Source organism: Typopeltis vanoorti, chromosome 23 (genome assembly GCF_054136105.1).
Source record: "Typopeltis vanoorti isolate ZY-2024b chromosome 23, IOZ_Tvanoo_1.0, whole genome shotgun sequence".
NCBI classification, from domain to species: domain Eukaryota; kingdom Metazoa; phylum Arthropoda; class Arachnida; order Uropygi; family Thelyphonidae; genus Typopeltis; species Typopeltis vanoorti.
Window position 1 is genome coordinate 54,903,127 of NC_143571.1, and position 22,904 is coordinate 54,926,030.

At 34.7% G+C, this 22,904-nt stretch overlaps 1 protein-coding gene across 1 annotated transcript in view; it reads right to left on the minus strand.

Annotated features, from left to right (window-relative positions):
* Positions 1–22,904, minus strand: part of PolE1 (DNA polymerase epsilon catalytic subunit 1) — a 415,552-nt gene that overhangs the window by 325,604 nt on the left and 67,044 nt on the right. The window contains exons 13-14 of the mRNA XM_090412775.1: positions 21,472–21,543; positions 1,607–1,720 (exon numbers count right to left, since the gene is read on the minus strand). Of these exons, the coding sequence (XP_090268901.1) occupies positions 1,607–1,720; positions 21,472–21,543 (186 nt within the window). The remainder of the gene's footprint in view (positions 1–1,606; positions 1,721–21,471; positions 21,544–22,904) is intronic.

A 22,904-nucleotide genomic window follows, 5' to 3' on the forward strand; every position in this document is an offset into this window, starting at 1 on the left:
AGACAAAGAATAGAAAATATAAAAAGTTTTGAATGCCTTGGGAGTTGGATAACAACTCCCAAGAAAATAATAGATCTGATTATGAAATTAAAAAAAGCAAAAGCAGCATTTTTCCAAATATACCACATATTAGGAAACAGAAATATGAACAAACAGTTAAAAGTAAGAATCCTCAAGACAATGAACTGGAGCGTGGGGATGTATGGATGTGAGTCCTGGACAATCAATAAGGAGATGAGTCATTGATTGAATGCATTTGAAATGTGGTACTTGAGAAAAATGGATCATATCAGCTAGACTGAAAGAGTGAGCAATGAAGAGGTTCTTAAAAGATTCAAAATGAAAAGAGACTATATGGCTAGTACCAAAAGAAGAAAAATAGCGTTTGCAGGACATTTGATGAGGGGTTCTTCTGGAGAGCTTCCCAGAATAGCATTGCAGGGGATGGTGGAGGGAAGGAGAGGAAGACCCCAACTGCAACGGAAAGATAAAATCAAAGATTGGATGGGCAAGAATCTTACAGAAGCAAGAGATAGAGAGGCATGGAAGTGGAATGTTCATCGGCTGCAACCCTCTTAAAGAGGAGGTCACAGGATTAGATTAGATTAGATCTGTAAATTGCAAATATTCTGGTCAGTTTACTTATCTTGCAGGATGAAAAACGTTGCCGCCTCCATATAAGAATGGCTAACCCACATTCATTTGAAAAGTCCTGATAAAGATACTTCCCATTCTAGATGGGTTTCAAAGCCAAGTCTTTCCAAATGCAGGGCATTGTTGATATCAAATGAGCATGAGCTACAGAGGATCCAAAACAGATATAATAATAATAAACAAAATAACTCCTATTAATTTCTAGTATTTGGAGTTGATAGAAAGTATTATACTTTCCTCTTTTTAATCATTCACAGAAAACAAGTAACTGAGAATGTTATTTAAAAGTCTATATTGCAACAATATTTTTTTCAAATTTCTCCATTTGTGATTGAGGGTGGTATGCCAAAATATTGCTATATACAGCTTTCACCAAAAGGATTTTGGTTGAGAAATCTCCATTCTTTAAGCTTTTTAATCCATATTTACATATTTTTTACCTCAATCTCAGATGGACTGATTTTTAAAATAGTTTAAAGTCTATAATCACTAAACCAGTCTTATCATGTTTACATGTTAATAATTACATGGATGCAAAGTGTCCACTGAAATTAATATAGCATTTGAAGATGGCTGTTTGAGTGATTAACTGTTCTTTATATTTTGGCTCACTTTGAAAATGTTTTGGGATATGTGTTTGAATAATTTGGGCAGTAATCTTTCATTTAAGTTAAACAATTCCAGTTGAAATACGCTAATATCTGTATTTGGTAAGCATTCATTCAAAATCATTTTAAAATTAAATGTAGTAGATTTAACATACATAATGAAACTTAGCAGCATTACAATAATGGAAGCTGCTAGTAGGTAGAAAAGGTAGTCTATAATTATAGCCTTGTTTTTATTCTTACTGAAACAGGCATTGAGCTTATCATATTAAAAAAGTATGTTATGTTTTGTCAGAAGATACCTGTATTTATAAAACAGGAAAAAAAAAATTTGAGATACTTACTTCATCAGGTTCCATAGGTATAATTGTACAAAGAGCAAATATGAAAGGATGAACATACTTCATATATAAATAATATGTTGCAACAGCATCTGAAACTGAATAGTTAGACAGGACCTGTAAATGCAAAGTAGACATTAAATAACAGAAAGCATGGGATACTAAAATATATTATTTTTCTTTCTACAAATACTGATACTGTATTAATATTTCTATGATGTTTTTCAAAAAAAGTTAGCGAGTTCCAGCATAATTCTCTGTACATTTTGTTTACAGCCAACACTTACTATAACACACAAGAACCAAAGGTACAGTTATAGTGGAAGATTTGCTGCAATAAATTTCCTTTATAAACAGCATTGATGAGAGGGCTTCAGTAAGGACTTTTCAGTAGCTTGTTACTGAGTGAAGTTCCTGTAATGGTGTTCCTATTGTGTGCAAAGACTGCATCAACCCCCCCCCCCCAGAAATACTTTTTTTTTAAATATGTGGTCCACCACACACAAGACCTATAAGTACACTAGCACCATGGGTGGGCAAGAGGAATAGCAGAAATGAGAAGTCTGTTCACATTTTGCTTGAATAGCTGAGGGTTGTAATCTTTGGCGAAGGCAGAGTAGGGGAGACTATTCCAAATGACAGAAGTAGATGAAATAAAAAAGGAGGCAGTGAAGTTGGTTCTGTGAGTTTTAAGATGGACTGTAAAAGGGTGTTGGTTCGCAGTGGCTCTTGTTTTAAAGATTTTGGAGGAGAATGGAAGAAAAGGAGTTACCAACAAAACATTCTTAATGAATGCTTTATTTGTTTTTATTCAAATGTTTCTACCATCAATGTACAGCATAATCAAATGAAGAGAGTTGCATCATGCTTTCTGGATGATCAACTTTGAATGTGAATCATTACTATTTTATGTGTGTGGGGGTGGAAGGGAGACACAAATGCAAAAATTAACTTTTCAGTAATATCTACACTTTTTTTTTTTTTTTTTTTTGCATAAAGACAAAGTTCCATTTTATAAACATATGGGTATATACAGAAGTATTTGATTCTATGAGGTCTGAAGAAATGCTGGTAAACAACAGGAGGACCAACAATGACAGATGTTTCACCATCTCTTAATGGATATTGTCTGGTGGTGCAACAGCAGATGGACAGAATTTAAGCAAGGCAGCTTTCATTTCTTCTTTAGTGAACTACCTATTGTACTCTTTGATGTATTTGAAGAAAACTAGATTTGCTGTTTTTCTGCTTTGCTTTTTTGGGCAAGGAACTCAAGAGACAGGAAGATGTCACCGATGTTTTTACAAAAAACTCCCCAAGTGTATCAGCAACTGAGCAACACTGTGTTCAAGGATAAAACAGGTGGGTGGTATATCTACCCTTCATTTTCCAGATTTTGTCCCAGATTTCTTTAGTGTTGGATGTTCTTCTTACGGAGAATGTTTATTGGATCCAGGGTTCCTTTTGACTGCAATACAGATGTGCTTTGCTTGAGCATGAGCAAATTTGAACACAAAGAGATTTGTTGTAGTGGAGTACCCTAAGCTTTTTTCTGAGCTTCTTTGGCTGCTGTGCAATCAACATTCCACCATGACTTAGAGAAATAAGGAAACTGACTGACTAGATGTTTTCGGAATTTCAGTTGTGGCAGCTTGTGTAATACATGGTCAGGATTCACTGCATCACTGATGAAAAAAGAGCTGACAACGGTAGAATCAAATTCTGCTAATGATGAGAAGGTAAACCATCAGCTTGCTCAATTTTTTATCATGATATCCATGATGGAGTGCATGTTGCACATATAGGAAGATGGATATCAGAAGAAAGTGATCACTCCCAAATAAATTATTGTCAGTTTTTCACTTGAAGAGTGAGAAAAGGGAGGGCGAGCAGATAGTTAAGTCTATGGCAGAGAATGTTCAGGTTAGATATATAGATGTTGCTTCCTGTGTTTAGGAAGATAACATTGTTGGGTGCTTAAGAGTAAAAGCTGTATAACTGAGAGAAGACCTCCACATAGCCATTCAAGGATTGCGGAGAACCAATCAAGAACTTATGACCTAATGCCCAATCCTCAAATTCTCATGGTGTAACTTGTTAGGTATCTACTTAGATACTAAACAAACAAGAATGCACAGACAATTTGGGATTTAGCGAAACAAATTGTATTCTATTGGCTTAAATTCCAATGTAAAATGATGGTACACCATGGCAGACTTTCATGCTGGCTGGCACATTGCCCAGTTAAACAAGAATCCTATTATTCATCAGGGAACCAGGGGGAACAGCAAAAAGTAAGCTACTGGAACAAATCCCAACTAAACATCAACAAAGTTCAAGATTGATACTATCAACATAAGAAGCATCAACTAGCTGAGGAATTGGATAAGTACCATCGACATAACAGGCATGACTGAAACAAAGAAGACGAAAACAGTTGAAATCTTTCTAAGCAACAAATATAAAATGTTATATTCAGGCAAATGACCATCACAGAAAAGCTGGATTAGCTATAGTATTCAACACTAAATATGAGGATAATCTTCTTGAATAGCAGGCAATATCAAGTAGAGTGATGTGAGAAAATATCAGAATAAGAAACTGAACAATGAGACTTATTTGTGTTTATGGTCCCACAAAAGATTCTACCAAGGAAGAAATGGAGGAATTTTTTGAGCATTAGAGAGGGCAGCTGGCTCAATGAAAAAGGAAAAGTATTGTTGGAGATCTAAACAGCAGAGTAGGAAATGATTATCAGACATATAAGAATGTTTTGAAAAAATTGGATAAAAGGGCAAAGCTAATAAGAAATGGTAAATGCCTGCTGGATTTCTGTTCAGGACATGGATCAGTTATTAGTAACACCATTTTCCAACATAAAAATGTGCACAAATTCACATGGAGAGAAGATGCAAGATTTAATAAATGTCTCATTGACTATGTTATAGTTGATAGCAATATTTTTCCACTGGTTCAGGGGACACAAGAGTATATAGAAAATTTGAAAGAGGAAGTGATCACTACTTAGTTTTGAGCAGGATAAAATTGAATTTCATATTGAAAAGAAGAGTGTGTAAGAAAGTTTTAAAATGAATCAAGGTTGAGCAGCTTTCTGAGGTGAACTAGATGCAAATACACAAACATCATTGAAGAAAAAATAAAAGAATTTGAAAACAAGAACCAAATCTTGGAGACTCAATGGCAAATCCTGAAGAAAACATTGATTGATTCAGCTAGAGGGGCATGCGGTAAGGTTATCCATAATTATAGAAAAATCAGAACCCCATGGTGGAATCAGGAAGTTAAAGAGGCAGTCAAGAAAGAAGAAAGACAGTCAAGAAGAAAGCAACTAGAAAGTCAGCAGATGCCATAAAAGAATACAGAATGTAAGAAAAAAGTAAGAGAGCTAAGCTATGTGTAAAACTAGTAAAATCAAAGCCATGAGAAGACTTTGGCAAGAACACAGAAAATAAATATCAAGAAAGTGGCAAAATATTCTGGAGGCTATTGAAAAAGCTTAGAAATGGAGAAAAAAGTACTGTAAAAAGGAATCAGGGATGATAAAGGTGACATTAAAACTGATTCCTTTTACAGTACTTTCAACAAAAGTATTTTTTAGGTTGGAAATAACAAAACTTTGTAATCTCCCTGTTGGAAATTACAAAACTTCCAACAGGAATGCAGTCAGAAATATATATTCATACCTGAAGTAGAAAGTCATCAAAAACCTGACATCTGGAAAGACAGCCTAAAGTAGAAACCTGTCAGGTTTCTGGCAGTGAAATTCAGCAGAAAAGTTCAAATATGGAGATATAAAAGTTTTACAGTGGCTGCATTGCATAATTCAGAAGGACTGGTCAGAGGATCGAATTCCAGAGGGTTGGAGAGAGAGAGTATTTTCCTACTGAGTGTTCTGGTAAGATTTATGCAAGTATACTTGAGAAACGGCTAAGAAAAATTGTGGAAGGGAAGCTTGGTGAAGAACAAACTGGGTTCAGGCCAAATAGAGATTGTTAGGATCAGATTTTCACTTTAACACAAATAGTTGAGAAATCTTGGGAATATAACAATGATTTATATTTATGTTTTATTGATTAAAGTGCCAAGAGAGAAGATCTTCAAAATGCTATAGTTATATGGTATAAATAGAACATTATATCCAGCAATACATAGTCTCTATTTAAGTTTTAAATCAACAGTTAGAATTGAAGGAAGTATAGGAAGATGGTTTGATGTTAAGCCAGGTGTGCGACAAGGTTGTACATTATCTCCATTGTTATTCATTATCTATATGGATCAAATTATGAAGGAAAGTAGTATTAAACCTAATACTAATATCAAAATTGGAGATATTAATCTCGGCAGTTTACTTTATGCAGATGATGTTATACTCCTAAATAAATCCAGGACAAATCTGCAAGATTCCTTGATCAAACTGAATAACTGCTGTAATAAATTTGGTATGAAAATCAAAATAACAAGACAAAGACAATGAAAATAGACAGAAACATTGAAAACATCAACTGCATTAGTTAATGGAGAACCTATAGAATAAGTAAAACATTTCAGCTATTTAGGCACACTTTTTAGTGAAGATGGCAAATTAAATTTGGAAATAGACAGTAGAATTAGCAAAGCTGGTATGGTAGGAAGTGAAATGAATAAATTTTAAGGAATAAGAGAGAGATTAGTCAAACACTAAACTATCAGTATACAAGACAGTGTTCAAACCAATTTTAACTTACGGATCTGAGAGCTGGGTTAGAAATAAAACACTTGATCAAAGTCTAGAGACCTCTAATATGAGAGTTCTGAGAAAAATTAGTGAAGTGAACAAATTTTTTTTTTCTTATATAGTGAAACCTGTAGAGTATTCATAACTAAAAATACACACATATGGCACAGTAATTAACTTTTTAATATGTAAATATTTCATCTTAAGTATCATAAAACATCATCAGTACAGTCAATAAATAACAATAGAAATTACATTCAAAAAAACATTAGTGGCATGCTTATATTGGAATCCCCTCTATGTATACAGTAGCATATGTAAGGATTAAAAAACGGGCTGTAATTAAATTAAATTAAAGAATTAGATGCCCGTAGGACTTTTATACCTTATATTAAAGGCATCTCTAAATGTTTATCAAAAATTATGAAGAAATACAAACTCGATGCTACCTATAAACCAATCAACCAAATTCACAATTCATTACCTTCTCCAAAAGACAAACTCTCACCAATGATGCTACCTGGCATATACAAAGTACCATGTTCTTGTAACTTGTCTTACTATGGACAAACAGGAAGATCTGTAAATAAATGTATCTTTGAACATCACGATCACATCTATCTTATCAAACCTCACAAATCAGGCCTCGTACAATAATGGAGTTGAAAATGCTAACCACAGTACTAATGTAGTAATCCAATGGCAAAACACCAAGCTACCACATAGATCCATATATATATAAACATGAGCGTTTGTATAAAGGTACTGAAGCCTTACATCATAGACATAATCTTAACTTGAACGACTGCCTTACTATTCCAAAAGTCGGAAACTGTTATCCTCAATTGTATAAAATAAATTTATCAGTTATATTTTAATTTAATTTAATTATGGTCCAATAGTTTTTAATCCTTAAACATGCTACTGTATACACAGAGGGATTCCAATGTAAGCATGCTCAATAATGTTTTTTTAAATGTAATGCTTACTATTGTTTATTAATTGTACTGATGATGTCTTATGATACTAAAACAAAATATTTACATATTAAAAAGCTAATTACTGTGGCATACGTGTGTATTTTTAGTTGTGAACAGATGGCATCAATGGCGTTATCACATCAAAAATGAGGATATTAGGAAAGACCTCACAATTGTTAGAATTCAGGAATGTGTTAGTAGAGCTAATCTCAGGTGGTATGGTCACTAAACAGAATGGGAGAGGAGAGATTAGCAAAACAAATGTTCTTTGCCAGGTTGGCAGGAAAAAGACCCAGAGGAAGACCAAGATGTAGATGGATTGATACAGTAAAAAGTGCCTTAAAAGACAGAAATATAAGATCTGATAATAATGGAGTCTTGTTGACAGATGAGATTAATTTGGAGAAAAATTATTGATCAGAAGTTAGTAATGGTGTAACTTTCTAATGTAGTACTATCATAATTAACCTGTACACCCCACTGAGGGTAATTATCATAAATTTGATGATATTATTGTTTAGCATATGCTCAACAACTCTTCCTCTGATGTTTGTTCGAGAACTATCCCACAGATGCTGTGTCCATTTAAATAACCCATTAAAAGGGAGGGGATGTTAACTGAGAGTGCAATGCTAGGACTACCCAGATTCATATGTGTACCACAGACTTATACGGGAAAGAAGATTTTCACTACTGAATGTCCCAATTAATATTTATGCAATCATATTAGCATATTTGAGAAGAGGTTAAGAAAAATTGAGAAATGGAACTTGAAAAGAACAAGCAGGGTTCAGGCCAGTGGTGAGCTATAAGGGGCTCGCCCGAGCCCTTTGTTCAATTTTTCTCAAATTTGCGAGCCCCTTGTTCTTCTTTTTTACTTTTTTATTTTTTCAAAAAAAAAAAAATAATAATAATAATTTTTTGAAATATATTAAGCGATAAACTCATATGGTAACCTAACAAAGTGATTTTATTAAATAAAATATTATAGTTGCTGTTCCTACCGTTTTACAAACAAGAATTCACTTTTGGTAATCGCATATAAATAAATAGGACTAAAATAATGCCCCTTGATTAGTACCATTGATTATCACTTCAAGTATAAAAACAAAGAGAAATATAACGTACTTCAAATTATTGTGTTTAGATAATATTTATTTATCTCATCTTCTTTATGCCCTCTTTTACCTTGCGGTGTCGAGGGTCCAGTGATCATCGGACCTCACTCCGTTTACAGGATAAGGTGGTCAGCCCTATGCCCCGGTGTATCCTATGGCCTGTAGTGTTAAGTACTCAAGGCCAGTTTGCCTGCTTTGTGGGATGAAAAACCCCAGAATAAACTGGGGAAAAAACCCTGCTGTCCACGCCCAAGACTGGCTAACTTGGCTATGGCTGAGGAAGATCCTTCAGCTCCTCACGTCATCGACGGGAATCGAACCTAGGACACTCCTCCCCAGGCATATGGTTGCGAAGCGCATAGCCACTAGGCTAACCGCGTGGACCAATATTTATTTATAGATTGTCATAAAAAACCTCTATCGCAAATGAAAGAAATTTATTTTGTTTATAAAAAAAAATGTGGACTATTTCATATGCGCGATTATAAAAGATTTTATTCTTATTATATTTTGATAGTAAAAAAAAATGTTTTTCTTATGTAAGATAAATTAACACAGATGATTGTGTACAAATATTTCATGTTTAGATCATGAAATATTGGTTTAAAAAATGATAGCCTTTACAAGTTGTCCCTTCATACTTTTTGATTGGCATTGGTACACAAGCTGTATTAATAAAAGTTTTTGTGTGAAATACGGCTTTTTTTTTTCTTTTTTTTTTTTTTTGCTCGACGATGCGAGCCCTTTGTTAAAATTTCCATAGCTCACCACTGGTTCAGGCCAAATACAGTTTGTCAAGTTATGATTTTCACTTTAAGACAAACAGTTGATAAATCCTGTTTTAACAAAAATCTGTATTGAAGTTTTGGATATCTGGAAAAGAATGACAAAGTGTCAAGAGGAAAAAAAAAATGTTTAAAACAATTTAATTATATGGTACAAATGTGATATTACATTTAGTAATACGCAGCCTACATATGAGTTACGAGTCAGCAGCTAGAATTGAAGGAGGCATGGGTTTGATGTAAAATTAATGAGAGATCAGGTATAAAATCAGGCCTGAAATCAAATTCAGCTCATCTCTTCATGCAGCTGATGTTACACTCCTAAATAAATCCGGTGCAAGTCTGTAGGATTCCCAAACTAAACTGAATAACTGTTGAAATAAATATGTTATGAAAATCATTAACAGTAAAACAAAGACAAAATAGGTAGAAACATTAAAAACATGAACTACATTCTCATGAGAAACCTATAGTCTGCATAAAACATTTCAACAATTTAGGCACAATTTTTAGTGAAGATGGCAAATTAAATATGAAAAAAGAAAACAAAAATTTAACAAATCTGACATTAGAAGGAAGAGACAATCAAATAAATTTATATGGAACAAGAGAGAAAATCATCAAAACACTAAATCAGCTATATACAAGAATATACTCGATTTTAACTCTTGTATCTAAGAGCTGAGATAGAAATAAAACACTTGATCAAAGACTGGAGACCACAGATAAGAGAGTACTGAGAAAAATTAGAGAGTGAACAAATGGCACTAAGAGCAGTATCATATTAAAAATGAGAATAGTAGAAAAAACTGGACTTCTGCTCTCACATTGTCAGCAATGAGAGTGCAGAACTAATCTAAGGTGGTATTACTCACTTAAACAGAATGGTAGCAAAAGGTTAGTAAAAAGAAAGGTGTATATTGCCAAGAGGAAAGGAAAATAACTCAGAATAAGACAAAGATTTACGTGGATTGATCAGTAAGAAAAAACCTTAGAAGTTATAAATTAATTTTGAAGAAAATTGTCAATAGGACTGTGAAAACAGAGAACAGAACACTGAAAACAGCAGCTGCATCCTAAATGGAAGACCTAAAGAACAAGTAAAACATTTCAGCTATTTAGGCACAATTTTTAGTGAAGATGGGGAAGGGGGTACTGTTATGTGCGCTTTCTGCTGTCACTGGTTGCATGCTTGCTGTGAAAATAAAAATGGATCAGCACATAAACTGCTCACCAACCTGAATGAACCTTTCTTCTGTCTGCCATGTTTCACTTCAGCAAACAATTTCTAAACTTCGGAATGTGTATCAACAGCCTGGAGTAGTGCCTCATCACTATAAACGAATCTCTCTTCTGCAAAATCAAATCACCAGAAAAAAGCTTGAACTGCTCAACGATCAGCACTTCAACAAAAATGTACACTCAGTGAATAACACCAACAAACTCCACACCTTCAGTGCATCAATGATACATGACTCGATCCAGCTGAAAATAATAAGTTCAACACTGTCACTAGTAACTTTCATATAGAAACTGACAATGCACTAAATGATGACATGCAACTAGTGAATGTAACTTCAATCACAGAAAAATCAACAGGTGCTATCATGTCGGAACCACAAACAAAGGAAAGACGGCAAAAACTTCCCATACCATATAGAAGTGACATGATATGACACACTGACAAGCACATCAGATTTAATAACAGTGGTTAACAACAAGTTTGGTGCTTATAAGAACCTTCTTCCTATCTAACCTTCATCCAGTGAGAACAAAAACAGTGCTCAAAGACACAAAACTGAAATGGAAATGCTGATATTCTAATATTGCAGCAGACCTCCATTAACTTCAAGTAAACATAGGAAGAGTAAAAACTGACTTACAAACAATAATAGCTAATGAGAATAACAATAACAGTGATGCCACTTTTCATAAATGTACAATATGTCACAATTTAGTAGAATTCGGGAGTTTTTTTTTTATTCTTAGACACTGTAAGTACTCTAAAAAATATCGCATATAAATATAAGAAGTATTCAATATAAAATGGAACACACAGAATTACTACTAGCCAATCTGAAGCATCGTCTGTACATCTTGATATTAACAGAAATATGGATTAAAGATAAAGAAGTTGATTTGTACCACTGAAGAGAATTTAAAAACTATTATCAATGTAGAGATTATAACAAATCTGGAGGTGTAATTGTCCTTATTCAAAATTCTATATCTGTTAATAATATTAGTAACATAAAAATTATAGCTGGCTGAAAATATCAACTTATATTTAGATCATCGTAATGTATACACAATGGCGGTCTATAGGTTGCACTGTTATACAGAGTCCAACTTTATACAAGAACTAGAGGGTATTCAAGACGAGATCAAAATTAACAATCTACTCATATATGAATAAAGACCTGCTGAGGAATTGTGGCTCCTGTCAAGATTATATAGAATTACTTACTATGCATGGATTCTAACAATACATGAACATCCCTAAGAAAGAATTCAATGGGTATGTTGTGCCTAGATTATGCATTTGGTAGAACTTTAAGTAGAAACAAAATTCAAACAGCAGTTCTACATCAACCTCTCAGTATTAAATTGCAACTGCAAATACACACTATTTAGAGAAAATATCCCTTATCCAACAACTGACTATAGAGTAAGGGATATTTTCTATTCTTGTGTCTTTGAACTGTACTTGCAATTGTAATCAACTTTTAATGCAATTGTAATAATAGTAATGAAACATAACTTGAGCACTGTTTCTTAAGAAGAGATAATAACGGGGGATTGGTGTCGAGGCTAGCTGGTGAACGGACGTGCTACCCAAAAGCTCCTGAGAGATTTGTGTTTTTTGTTGATTTATTGGTGTTTTGGATTCAATTTAATGGACTTAAGTGTGTAATTTTGGTATATTATTGGAGCTTTATTAGCGTGGTTAGTGTACTAAATTGTTTTATAACATAATCTATGTCGGGAAGTCGCCGCTAGATGAATTCGTAATGTGTAGTGTTCGTGCAAGCTCCAGATAAGTATCATTTTCAGTTATCGATACAAATTACTTAATATTGTGTAGTTTTGTTTTGTTTGCCTTGCGTATTTTAGTGCGTCTATTTTTGGTGTGTTATAACGTATAATTTGACAAAACAAGTTGCAAATAAATATGGCACCTGTGCGAAGGAAAATGGCGGCCAGTAATGAAGGTTCGCCATCGTTATCAAAGAACGGTAGCATAAAAGAAATGAGTCAGTGTACTAGCTGTGAAATGTACGCTTTGCGGAGTGCGGTCGGAGTGTGGTTAGATGATAATAAAGGATTGAATGTGTGTAGAAAATGTAGGGAGAATGAGGAATTGAAGTGTATTTCGGATCGTGAGTGTGATATTTTTGTCAACCTTCAGAATGAAAGAAATAGGGATATGACAAGAAACGGCAAGGTTGTACATGAAAATTGTGAGAGTGTGAATGTAGAAAGTGTGAATGATAGTATAAATGGTTTCTCAGAGAACAAAAAAGATGAGATAGATGCATTGAGTGAGATCGCGTTGTTGAATAGTGCAATAGAAAGAGCAAAACAGCAGTTAGAGTGCATGAACAAAAGTAGACTGAATGAACCAACCAATAATAAAAGGTATGACAGGAAAAATAGACGTATGAATGTGAACATGAACAAAATGAAGGATAGAGTGCTGTATGGAGACTCGTTAGTACAAGGTGTGTTAGTAGAGGATTTGACAAAATCATACCAACTTGGTGCGACCAAGTTGGTACGATTAGGAGATAAAATGGAAATGATAGAAGACCTGAATGAATTGTTTGAGGTAGCAAAAGAAAAGAGTGAGAGATTTGGAATGATTAGTCTTTTGCCACGGTATGACAGTGAAATGTTTAAAAGGAGGGCTATAATTGCGAATGACTTTATGCGTGGGTTATGTATGACGAGTGGTGTGGAATTTGTGGATGTGTGGAGTGAGTTTGATGGGCGAAAGGATCTATATAAGATGGATGGCTTGCATTTGAATGGTTACGGTGTAAGAAGACTTGAGAAAGTGTTGCTGAATGTAGTGGATGTGCAAATTCAGGGAAACTAGATTTGTTAGGGGGGGGGAGTAGAAATACAGTCCTTATGGAGGCAGTTGAATGTAAGAATGAATATAATATGCCAGAGCAAATAAGGACAACAAATCTGAGTGGGATAGTTAATATAAGGCATCAAGGTAGGGTTGGGGCTAATGGGGGTCTTAAATTCATGTACACTAATGCTAGGAGTATTAGGAACAAGAAGGAAGAGTTTTTGGCTATGGTTGGCACTTCCAGACCACAGGTTATAGGTATTAGTGAAACATGGCTGACTGTAGATGATATAACTAGTGGGATTGAATGTGATGGGTATAGTGTGTTCAGGAATGACAGAGAGAATAAAATGGGGGGAGGAGTATTGTTGATGATAGCTGATGAGCTCTAGCCAAGGAGAATAGAAGTTGAATTGCAGGATAGAGAAAAGAGCACATTTGAGGCCATTTGGTGTGAGATTGTGGCTAGCAGAACTAAATATACAATTGGGTGCTGCTATAGACGAGGTGATGGAAAAGATGGTGGTGACAGTATGCACAAGCAAATAGAAGAAATGGGTGGAAGGAGGGTGATTATTATGGGAGATTTCAACTATGGTCGCATTGATTGGAGTGAGGAGAGGACACACGGGAGGAAGGAACTGGATTTTATGCGGTTATTAAGGGATAACTATCTGCGACAGCATGTAATGGAAAATACTAGGGGTCAGAGAGTGCTTGAACCTAGTAATTACATCTGAGGATTTGGCTGTAACAAATATGACCACATTGCCACCAATCGGTGAGAGTGATCATAGGGTCTTGACTTGGGAGGTGGCTAAAGGTGTAGAATTTTCAATTAAGACAGGGTACATGTGGAATTAACGGGCTGGAAAGTATGACAAGCTTAGGAGTTTGATTGGTTCAGTGCCATGGCATGTACAACTGCAAGGACTAGAAATTGATAGTGCATGGGAGGTAGTTAAGAAGTGCTTGCATGAAGCAATGGCTGACTGTATACCTAGAGTCCGAATAATAAATCAAGTAGGGGTTAAATGGATGAATAACACCATTAAGCTTGAGTTGCAAAAAAAGAAACAACTATGGAAGGAATTTAAGGAGAAGGGTGACCGGCAGGCACATGAACGGTATAAAGCGCAGGCCAGAAGGGTGATGAGTGTGGTAAGAAAAGCAAAAAAGGATTACGAAAGAACATTGGCCATGCAGGCTAAAGAGAATCCTAAACAGTTTTTTAGATATGTAGCAAGTAAAAGGAAAAATGTACATGGCAGATTGATTTTAAAGAATGCCGATGGTAGGGAGGTAACTGAATCAGTTGAGATAGTTGAGTTACTGAGTGAGCACTTTGCAAAAAGTATATCATCCAGATATACTTTTGCAAAGTATATCTGGATGATATACACAGACATTGCAGAAACGAATAAACCAGTAGATTATACGGGAATTGTGGTTAATGAAGTGGAGGTGAGTAGTCTATTGCATAACCTCAATGTCAATACATCTGTGGGATTGGATGGTATACCAGCTCGTGTTGTACGAGAAGCAGCTAAAGAATTGTCAGTACCCTTGACCATTTTGTTTAATTTGAGTCTCGGGTCTGGGTTAGTCCCGAGCGGGTGGAAAGAGGGGAAAATAGTTCCACTGCATAAAGGTGGTTCCAAGACTGCTGTTGTAAATTACCTAACGATTAGCATATCAGGAATCATTGTCAAGGTCTTAGAGAAATTAGTCAAGAAAAGAATACAGGATAGATGAAAATGGGATATTGTATGGGGGACAACATGGTTTTGTGAAGGGTAGATCATGCCTCAGTAACTTGCTCACGTTTTATAACAGTGACGGCTGAACTGGATAGGGGTAATGGGTTTACAGTGATACTACTGGACCTTACCAAGGCCTTTGATAGGATACCACATGGAACCCTAATCAGTAAACTGGAGCAGATGGGTATAGATATAGGGTTGGTGAGATGGATAAGAGGGTGGTTGAAGGAGAGATATCAAAGAGTGGTTTATTCAGGAGTGGAGTCTAAAAGACGTCTTGTGACTAGTGGAGTGCCACAGGGCTCTGTTCTTGGACCACTGCTTTTCAATTTGTTCATCAATGATATTGGAAAGGATCTGAGAGGAAGTGTTCACTTGTTTGCTGATGATGCAAAGTTGGGTAGAGCAATTGTGAGTGCACAAGATGTCAAAATTTTACAGGATGATTTGGATAGTTTGGAGGACTGGGCTAGGAAAAATGGATGTCAATTTAATGTGGCAAAGTGTAAGGTTATGCACTTTGGGGTGAAAAGAATAGCAGCAGTATATCGCATTGGTGGAATCATACTCCAGGATATTGATGAGGCCAGGGATTTGGGAGTGTTGGTGGATAGGGAGTTGAAGTTTAGGGGGCACATTGCAAAAGTAACTAAAACAGCTCACCAAATCACTTGGCTTCTGAAAAATACTTTAACATGCAGAGACGAACAAGTTGTTGTTCCTCTGTATCGAGCCTTGATAAGACCCCATCTGGACTTCTGTGCCCAGCTATGGGCACCAGGGTTTCTTCGTGATGGGGAGGAAGTGGAGAGGGTCCAGAGACGAGTGACCAAGATGATAGCAGGTCTGTGGAATGAACCTTATGAGAATAGGTTGAAGATTTGTGGGTTGCAGAAATTGGACGATAGGCGAAGGAGGGGTGATATGATTGAGACATTCAAATTACTGAAGGGTTTTTATAAGATTGATCCAGAAGATATTTTTGAAAATATGACTGGTGGTGGGAGGACTAGGGGCCATGCATGGAAGCTGGACAAGAGCGTGGTTGACAGGGGTGTTAGAGCTAGGTTCTTTACTTGGAGAGTGGTAAATGAGTGGAATAAGCTTCCAGAATCTGTTGTGGGTGCTACGACCGTGAATGAGTTCAAGGCAAGGTATGATAGATACTGTGTGAATGTTGAATAGTTGTTCTTGACATGATGTTAGGGCCTCCCTCGATGAGTCTGTCGACTCCTTGGAGTTTCCCGGAACAATAATAACAATAATAATAATAATAATAATGAGAAACAAATATTGCTAACTCCCATTATTAATTTATTGATATATTAAACAGTAAATATACATCACTCAATCAAAGCTATAAAAACAATGAAGTGAAATGAAAGAAACTAAATCCTGGTTTACACAGGAGATCAGACACTATATCAAAATTAGAAATAAAGTGTATAAAAAGTGTAAATATATCCATACAATCAATATTATGAACATGGTTTCAAGTACTATAGAAATCCAATACACTATAAATTAAAAGAAAGTAAAAATTAATGTTACAGAAATTAATTCCTAAAATTCCAAGGCAATTCCAGAAAACAATAGAAGTCTGTGAATAAATTAATCAGCAAAGATATGCATGAATATTCATGCATATCTTTGCTGAATTGAGCAAAGATATGCATGAACTTAACTTAAAGATATCAATAAGAATGGAGTAAACAGAGACAGAAGATTAGATGAAGTATTTAATTATTTAATTATTAATTTAACCATGTCACAGTTAGTGAAAACATAAGGAATGTTAAACCCACCTTTGTGAAAGAATGTTTTCAATTCCCAAAAGATGTATCTCCATATAACTCCATGAATCTACCCCCCCCCACACTTGTAAAAACAAAATTAGTGTTAGAGCTAGCCTAAAAACAAATAACTTCAGGATACAATAGCATTAACATCAACATTGTGAAAGAATGTCGATTGTACATTACTGAACTCGTAATGTACATTTTTAACTTATCACTGATGACTTGCACATTTCCATCAAATTTTAGGAGGGCTGTAGTAGTAGAGTAGAATTGATTAAACAGAATGGAAGAGGAAAGATTAGCAAAACAAGTGTTCTCTGCCAAGTTGGCAGGAAAAAGATCCAGAGGAAGATCAAGATATAGGTGGATTGATACAGTAAAAAGTGCATTAGAAGATAGAAAACTCCAACATTATCAGATCTTATAAGATCTGATAATGTTGGAGTCTTGACAGGTAACAGACTGATTTGGAGGAAAATTGTAGATAGGAAGTTAGTATTGATGTAATATATACCCTTGAGGGTATATATCAGGAATTTGATGATGTAGCAGTACTGGTTTATAAAAAAGGAAAATAAAAATTATAGGCCAATCTCTCAACTACCAGTCCTTTCAAAACTATTAGAGAAATTGGTAAAGATGATTAGACTCATGGGATAAAAATAACTGCTTTTTTGAAGAATAATTTGGGTTCAGACAAAATTAGCATGAACATGCTAAGATCTACACAAAACTCTTGACACTGTATCACATGAAATTCTAATTTAAAAAAACAAACAAACTGGAAGTCAGGAATACAAGGTACTGCTCTAAACAGCTAAAAATTACTTAAATGCTAGATCATAAATTGCAAAAATTAATAACAGCTATAGCAGTTTCAAAGAATTAGACTGTGGTATATCCACAAGGATGTGTTAGGACCAATTTTATTTTGCATTTATATCAACGAATTCTGCAATCTAAAACTTAAGAGTGAAATAAATGCTTTCATGGATGATATACTCCTAATTTTCTCTTCAGATACAGTGAAACATATGCAAACCACAGTGAACATTTATATTTTGAAAATAACAAATTGGTTCCATTCAAATAAACTTAAGTCTGAATGTCTCAAAAACTAAGTATGTAAATTTTGACTTGTAAAAAATAACAAATAAAATGAACTTCTCCAAACAAGTATTCTTACAAGATTAAAATTATAGAGCAAATTAAAATGCAAATGCAGTTGTATGGAAATAGAAAAAAGTTAATGCAATACCTTATTTGGGATTAAAAACTGATAGTAATTTAATATAATAACTCATTTGGGATTAAAAATTGATAATAATTTAACCAGAAACTGCAAATCACTGATGTCATAAAAGTAGAGTAAGGATTACAGATTCTTAAACTTAAATAATGTCAGCTCTTTGCTTTATGCAGATGATGTTATACTTCTAAATAAATCTGCTACAAGTCTGCAAGATTCTCTGACTAAATTGAACAACTGTTGTAATAGATATGGTATGAAGGTCAGCAATAAAAAGACAAAGACAATGAAAATAGGCAGAATCATTGAAAATGTCAACTGTGTTATGAACGGAGAACAAGTAAAACATTTCAGCTACTTAGGCACGATTTTTAATGAAGATGGTAAATTAAATATGGAAATAGACAACAGAATCAGCAAAGCTGGTATGGTAGGAAGTCAATTGAATAAATTCATATGGAATAAGAGAGAAATTAGTCGGAACACGAAATTAGCTGTATACAAGACAGTGTGGGTACATGGAAGGAATTTGATGATGATGATGAAATTTAAATAATATGTTAAAAATATTGTAGTATTCTAAGATGGGGAGGAATTAATCATCCTGCAATGAAACTTCTAGTTTTAACTCAGAAAAAAGTAATTCAAATTTTAACTAGTAACATATAAAAGGGTATTGCAAAGTGAAATAAATATACCATACTAAACATAGTTCCTTTTAGATATTTATAAGCTACTGTAATTCATAAAAAACAATAACAAATGTTTTCTTTAGTTGATAGAAGGGCATAAAATGCACAGTTCCTTAATCAAATAAAGAAGCAATACCTAAACATTATACTTATTTAGCACCAAAAAATATTCAATACTCAGGCTCTATCAATAAGAAGTGAAATCAACCCATAACTGATCAAAGAATAGTTATTTTTACATTCCTGACAAACTATTCGAAATAACTCTAAAAATTATTAGATTAGATACAAATTTCATTCAAAGATTCAGTCTCGTGTAGAAAATGTAAAATTTAAATGCTATTTAACTACTCTTTGTTTTATACTGTTTCAAAAACCTAATTAATGTTGTATGCAACTTTTTTTCTGTATATGTTAGTGTATATTATACTATTTCTCTCTCTCTCTCTCTCTGTGTAAAAGTTCTCGGCATAACAATAAAAAAAAAAATGTATAATTTCAAAATTATTTTTATTTTTCAACATAATCTCCCTTAAGACTAATACATTTATTCCAGCGATGCTCCAGCGCCATTATCCCATCCCTGTAGTGGTTCTCAGTAAGATCTGTAATATATCCCTCTACAGCTGCAATCACCTCTTGATTCGAAGAAAAACGCTGACCAGCGAGGAAGAGTTTTAGTTTTGGAAAGGGATAGAAGTCAGAGGGAGCCAAATCTGGGGAATAGGGTGGATGTTTCAACAATTCATAGTGCAGATCCCTTAATTTTCCCATTGATCTGAAAAGTTCTTTGCCTAACAATGAAAAAACGAATTCATAATTTCAAACTTTTTTTTTCAACATAATCTCCCTTAAAACTAATACATTTATTATAGTGATGCTCCCGCACCATTATCCTGTCCCTGTAGTGGTTCTCAGTAAGATCTGCAAAATACCCCTCTACAGCCAAAACATCTTTGTGTGCAGGTGCAATGTCCTTATGAAAGATGATTTTTTTTCTTCTGCAAATCAGGTCTTTTCTCATGAATTTTCTCACGGATGTTATTGCCTTACAAAAGGACTTGAATAGATTGCATGATTGGTATAAATGATTGGTAATATAAGGTATGAAATGATTGGGCTTTGAAATGTTGCAAAGTGTAAGGTTTTTAGATTTGGTAAGCAACGATGGGATGCAAAGTATACACTTGGGTGGGGAAACTTAAATTAGTAGAGGAGATGAGAGATCTAGGAGTGATGGTGGACAAGGACTTGAAATTCAGGGGCCACACTACACAAGTGTGAAGTGTGGCCCCTGAATGTGATGTCTTCACATTGCTATTATCCGATGTGAAGACATCACATCGGATAATAGCAATGATGCGGGGGACCCTGATAAATAGAAATAGAGAGGTTATGATTCCACTGTATAAGGCCTTGATCAAGCTTCATATGATTATTGTGCTCAGATTTGGTCATCAGGTTTTCATGGTGATGAGGATATGTTGGAAAGGGGCCAGAGAAGATTCACAAAGGAAGTCAGTGGTCTTTGGAATGTGGAGTATGAGGACAGATGGAGAGAATGTAAGTTGCAGAGCCTCATGAATAGGAAGAAAAGGGGGGGGTATGATTGAGACATAAGCTAGTCAGGGGTTGTTATCGGGTCGACATTTTTCAATTTGCAAGAAATTTTTCATAGAATGGGAGTGGGGAATAGTGGGGAATCACTGGAAACTATATAATGAGGGTGTGAACAGAGGAGTAGGTTCTTTGCATGGAGGGTGGTTGGTGAGTGGAATGCATTGCCTGAGTGTGTCGTGGGTGTAGACACATTGCATCAGTTTAAGGCACGGTTGGAATGAGCACTGTGTGCAATAGTGTGACCTCCCACAATGACTGTCTGACTCCATGGAGATCAAATGTTAATAATAAATAATAATAAATTTTTTCGTCTAGTCTGGTTAAATGATCGGAATAATATTCCCAGGTTGGGTAAAATTAATTTTACTCATTTTTCAAGATAACAAAATACCTTTAGCATCCCAAAACACTGATGCCCATGACCTTTCCTTCTGATGGAACCTACTTTGTCTTCTTTGGCGCTGAACAACCGGCTTCTGTCCACTGTTTTGACTGCTGTTTGGATTCTGGTGTGTAATGGTGAATCCAAGTCTCATCCATGGTAATAAATCAACACACAAAATCAGTTTTATTCTTGTTAAAATGCTCCAGGCACAGTTCAGAGATTTTCATGCGAGTGCGTTTTTGATCTGCTGTGAGCAAGCACGCCACCCATCTTGCACAAAGTTTTTTCATATGCAATTCTTCATGCAAAATATATACTCCACATTCTTTTGAAATGCCTATAGTCTCAGCAATTTCATGCACTTGGATTCGCCAGTCATCCAATACCATATCGTGCACTTGATCGATGGTTTCTGTTACACTTTTTTTTTGGATGTTCTTCACATGGATCACCTTCAAGGGTGGTACAGCAACGTTTAAACTTGGCAGCCCATTTCTTAATTGTCGAAAACAAATGATCAGAGTGCCCATAAACTTTTATGAACTTTGAATGAATTTCTTTTGACGTTAAACCTTCTTTTACAAAAAATTTTATAACTGCATGATACTCAATTTAACCATTTCAAGGGATACAGACAATAACAAAATGAAAAAAAGCTTACCTGTGGCTGTTCACTTGCTAACTTGCACATTTCCTCAGGATCTAATTCTACAGGATCATACCTTAGTTTTGCCTATATAAATTAAGCAAAATTAATTTTTTTTTCTCCCTTTGACTTGAATCATAACTATAGAGATGCCTGCTTATATTATATATATAACTTTATAAAGGCCTAACTATTTTCTGAATATTTTATTTATTAACTATATCACTAAACTTTTAATAAAGCATGAAAAAATTTTCTCCTTATCTTGTCATCCTTGCACATATTAAGTACATGCAAGGACATCTGTATAAGTGAAACATCAGATATGAAAGTTTTCCAACTAGGTCATACAGACTACAATGGTGAGTGAGCATACAAAAAAGGCAAGGAAGACTTATGTTTGTACACAAATTCTTGAAGTATCAGAGGAACAAAGGGTTTAAGTTTGTTGCCTTGGTGAATACATTGTAACTTCAGATTATTAGCATTAGAGAGACCTGGCTCTCAAAGGCAGATATATATATTAACTGCTTTTGAGTATAAAGGATATAGTATTTTTAGGAAGGATAGACAAGGTGTAGGGGGGGAGAGGAGGTGATGTTAATTATATCGAATGATTTGCATTCAGTTAGGGTACAAAGCTACGAGTACAATATTAGTAACAATTTTCCATGTAATAGTGAATATCAAGCTGTATGGTATAAGGGGGAAATCTAACACAAATTGATTATGCTGTACTAGCATGGTTAACAGCTAAGTGTATGGATATTCTATTCAGAAAATATTATATGCTGAACTACAAATTATGAAATTATGATCAGCTGGTTCAATTCCATGGTATCAGTTGCTAGATGAGAAGGATATTGGCAGTGCATGGCAAGTATTAAATTATATCCATAATGCAATATCAGAATGCGTTCCTAGCATTTGATGAATAAATAGAATGGAGTGAAATGTACTCCAAAACACATCCAGTACCAGTCTCCAGGATTCTCTAACTAAATCAAATAACAGCTAAACACATTTGGCATGAAACTCAGAAATAAAATTACTAGAACTATGAAAATAAGCAGGGACATAGAAAACTTTAGAGCATTTTCAATGGAGAGCCTATAGAACAAGTAAAATATTTCAGCTATTTAGGTACAGTTTTTAGTGAAGATGGCAAGTTAAATATGGAAATAGACAACAGAATAAGCAAAGCTGGTATGGTGGGGAGCCAGTTGAATAAATTTATATGGAATAAGAGAGAAATTAGCCAAAACATTAAACTAGCATATACAAAACAGTGCTCAAACCAGTTTTAAGTTATGGATCTGAAAGTTGAGCTAGAAATAAAGCACAAAGATTAGAGTCCACAGATATCAGAGTTCTGCAAAAAATTAGGCATCCTGAACAGATGGCATTGATGACAGAATCACATTAAAAATGAAGACATTAAGAAGGAA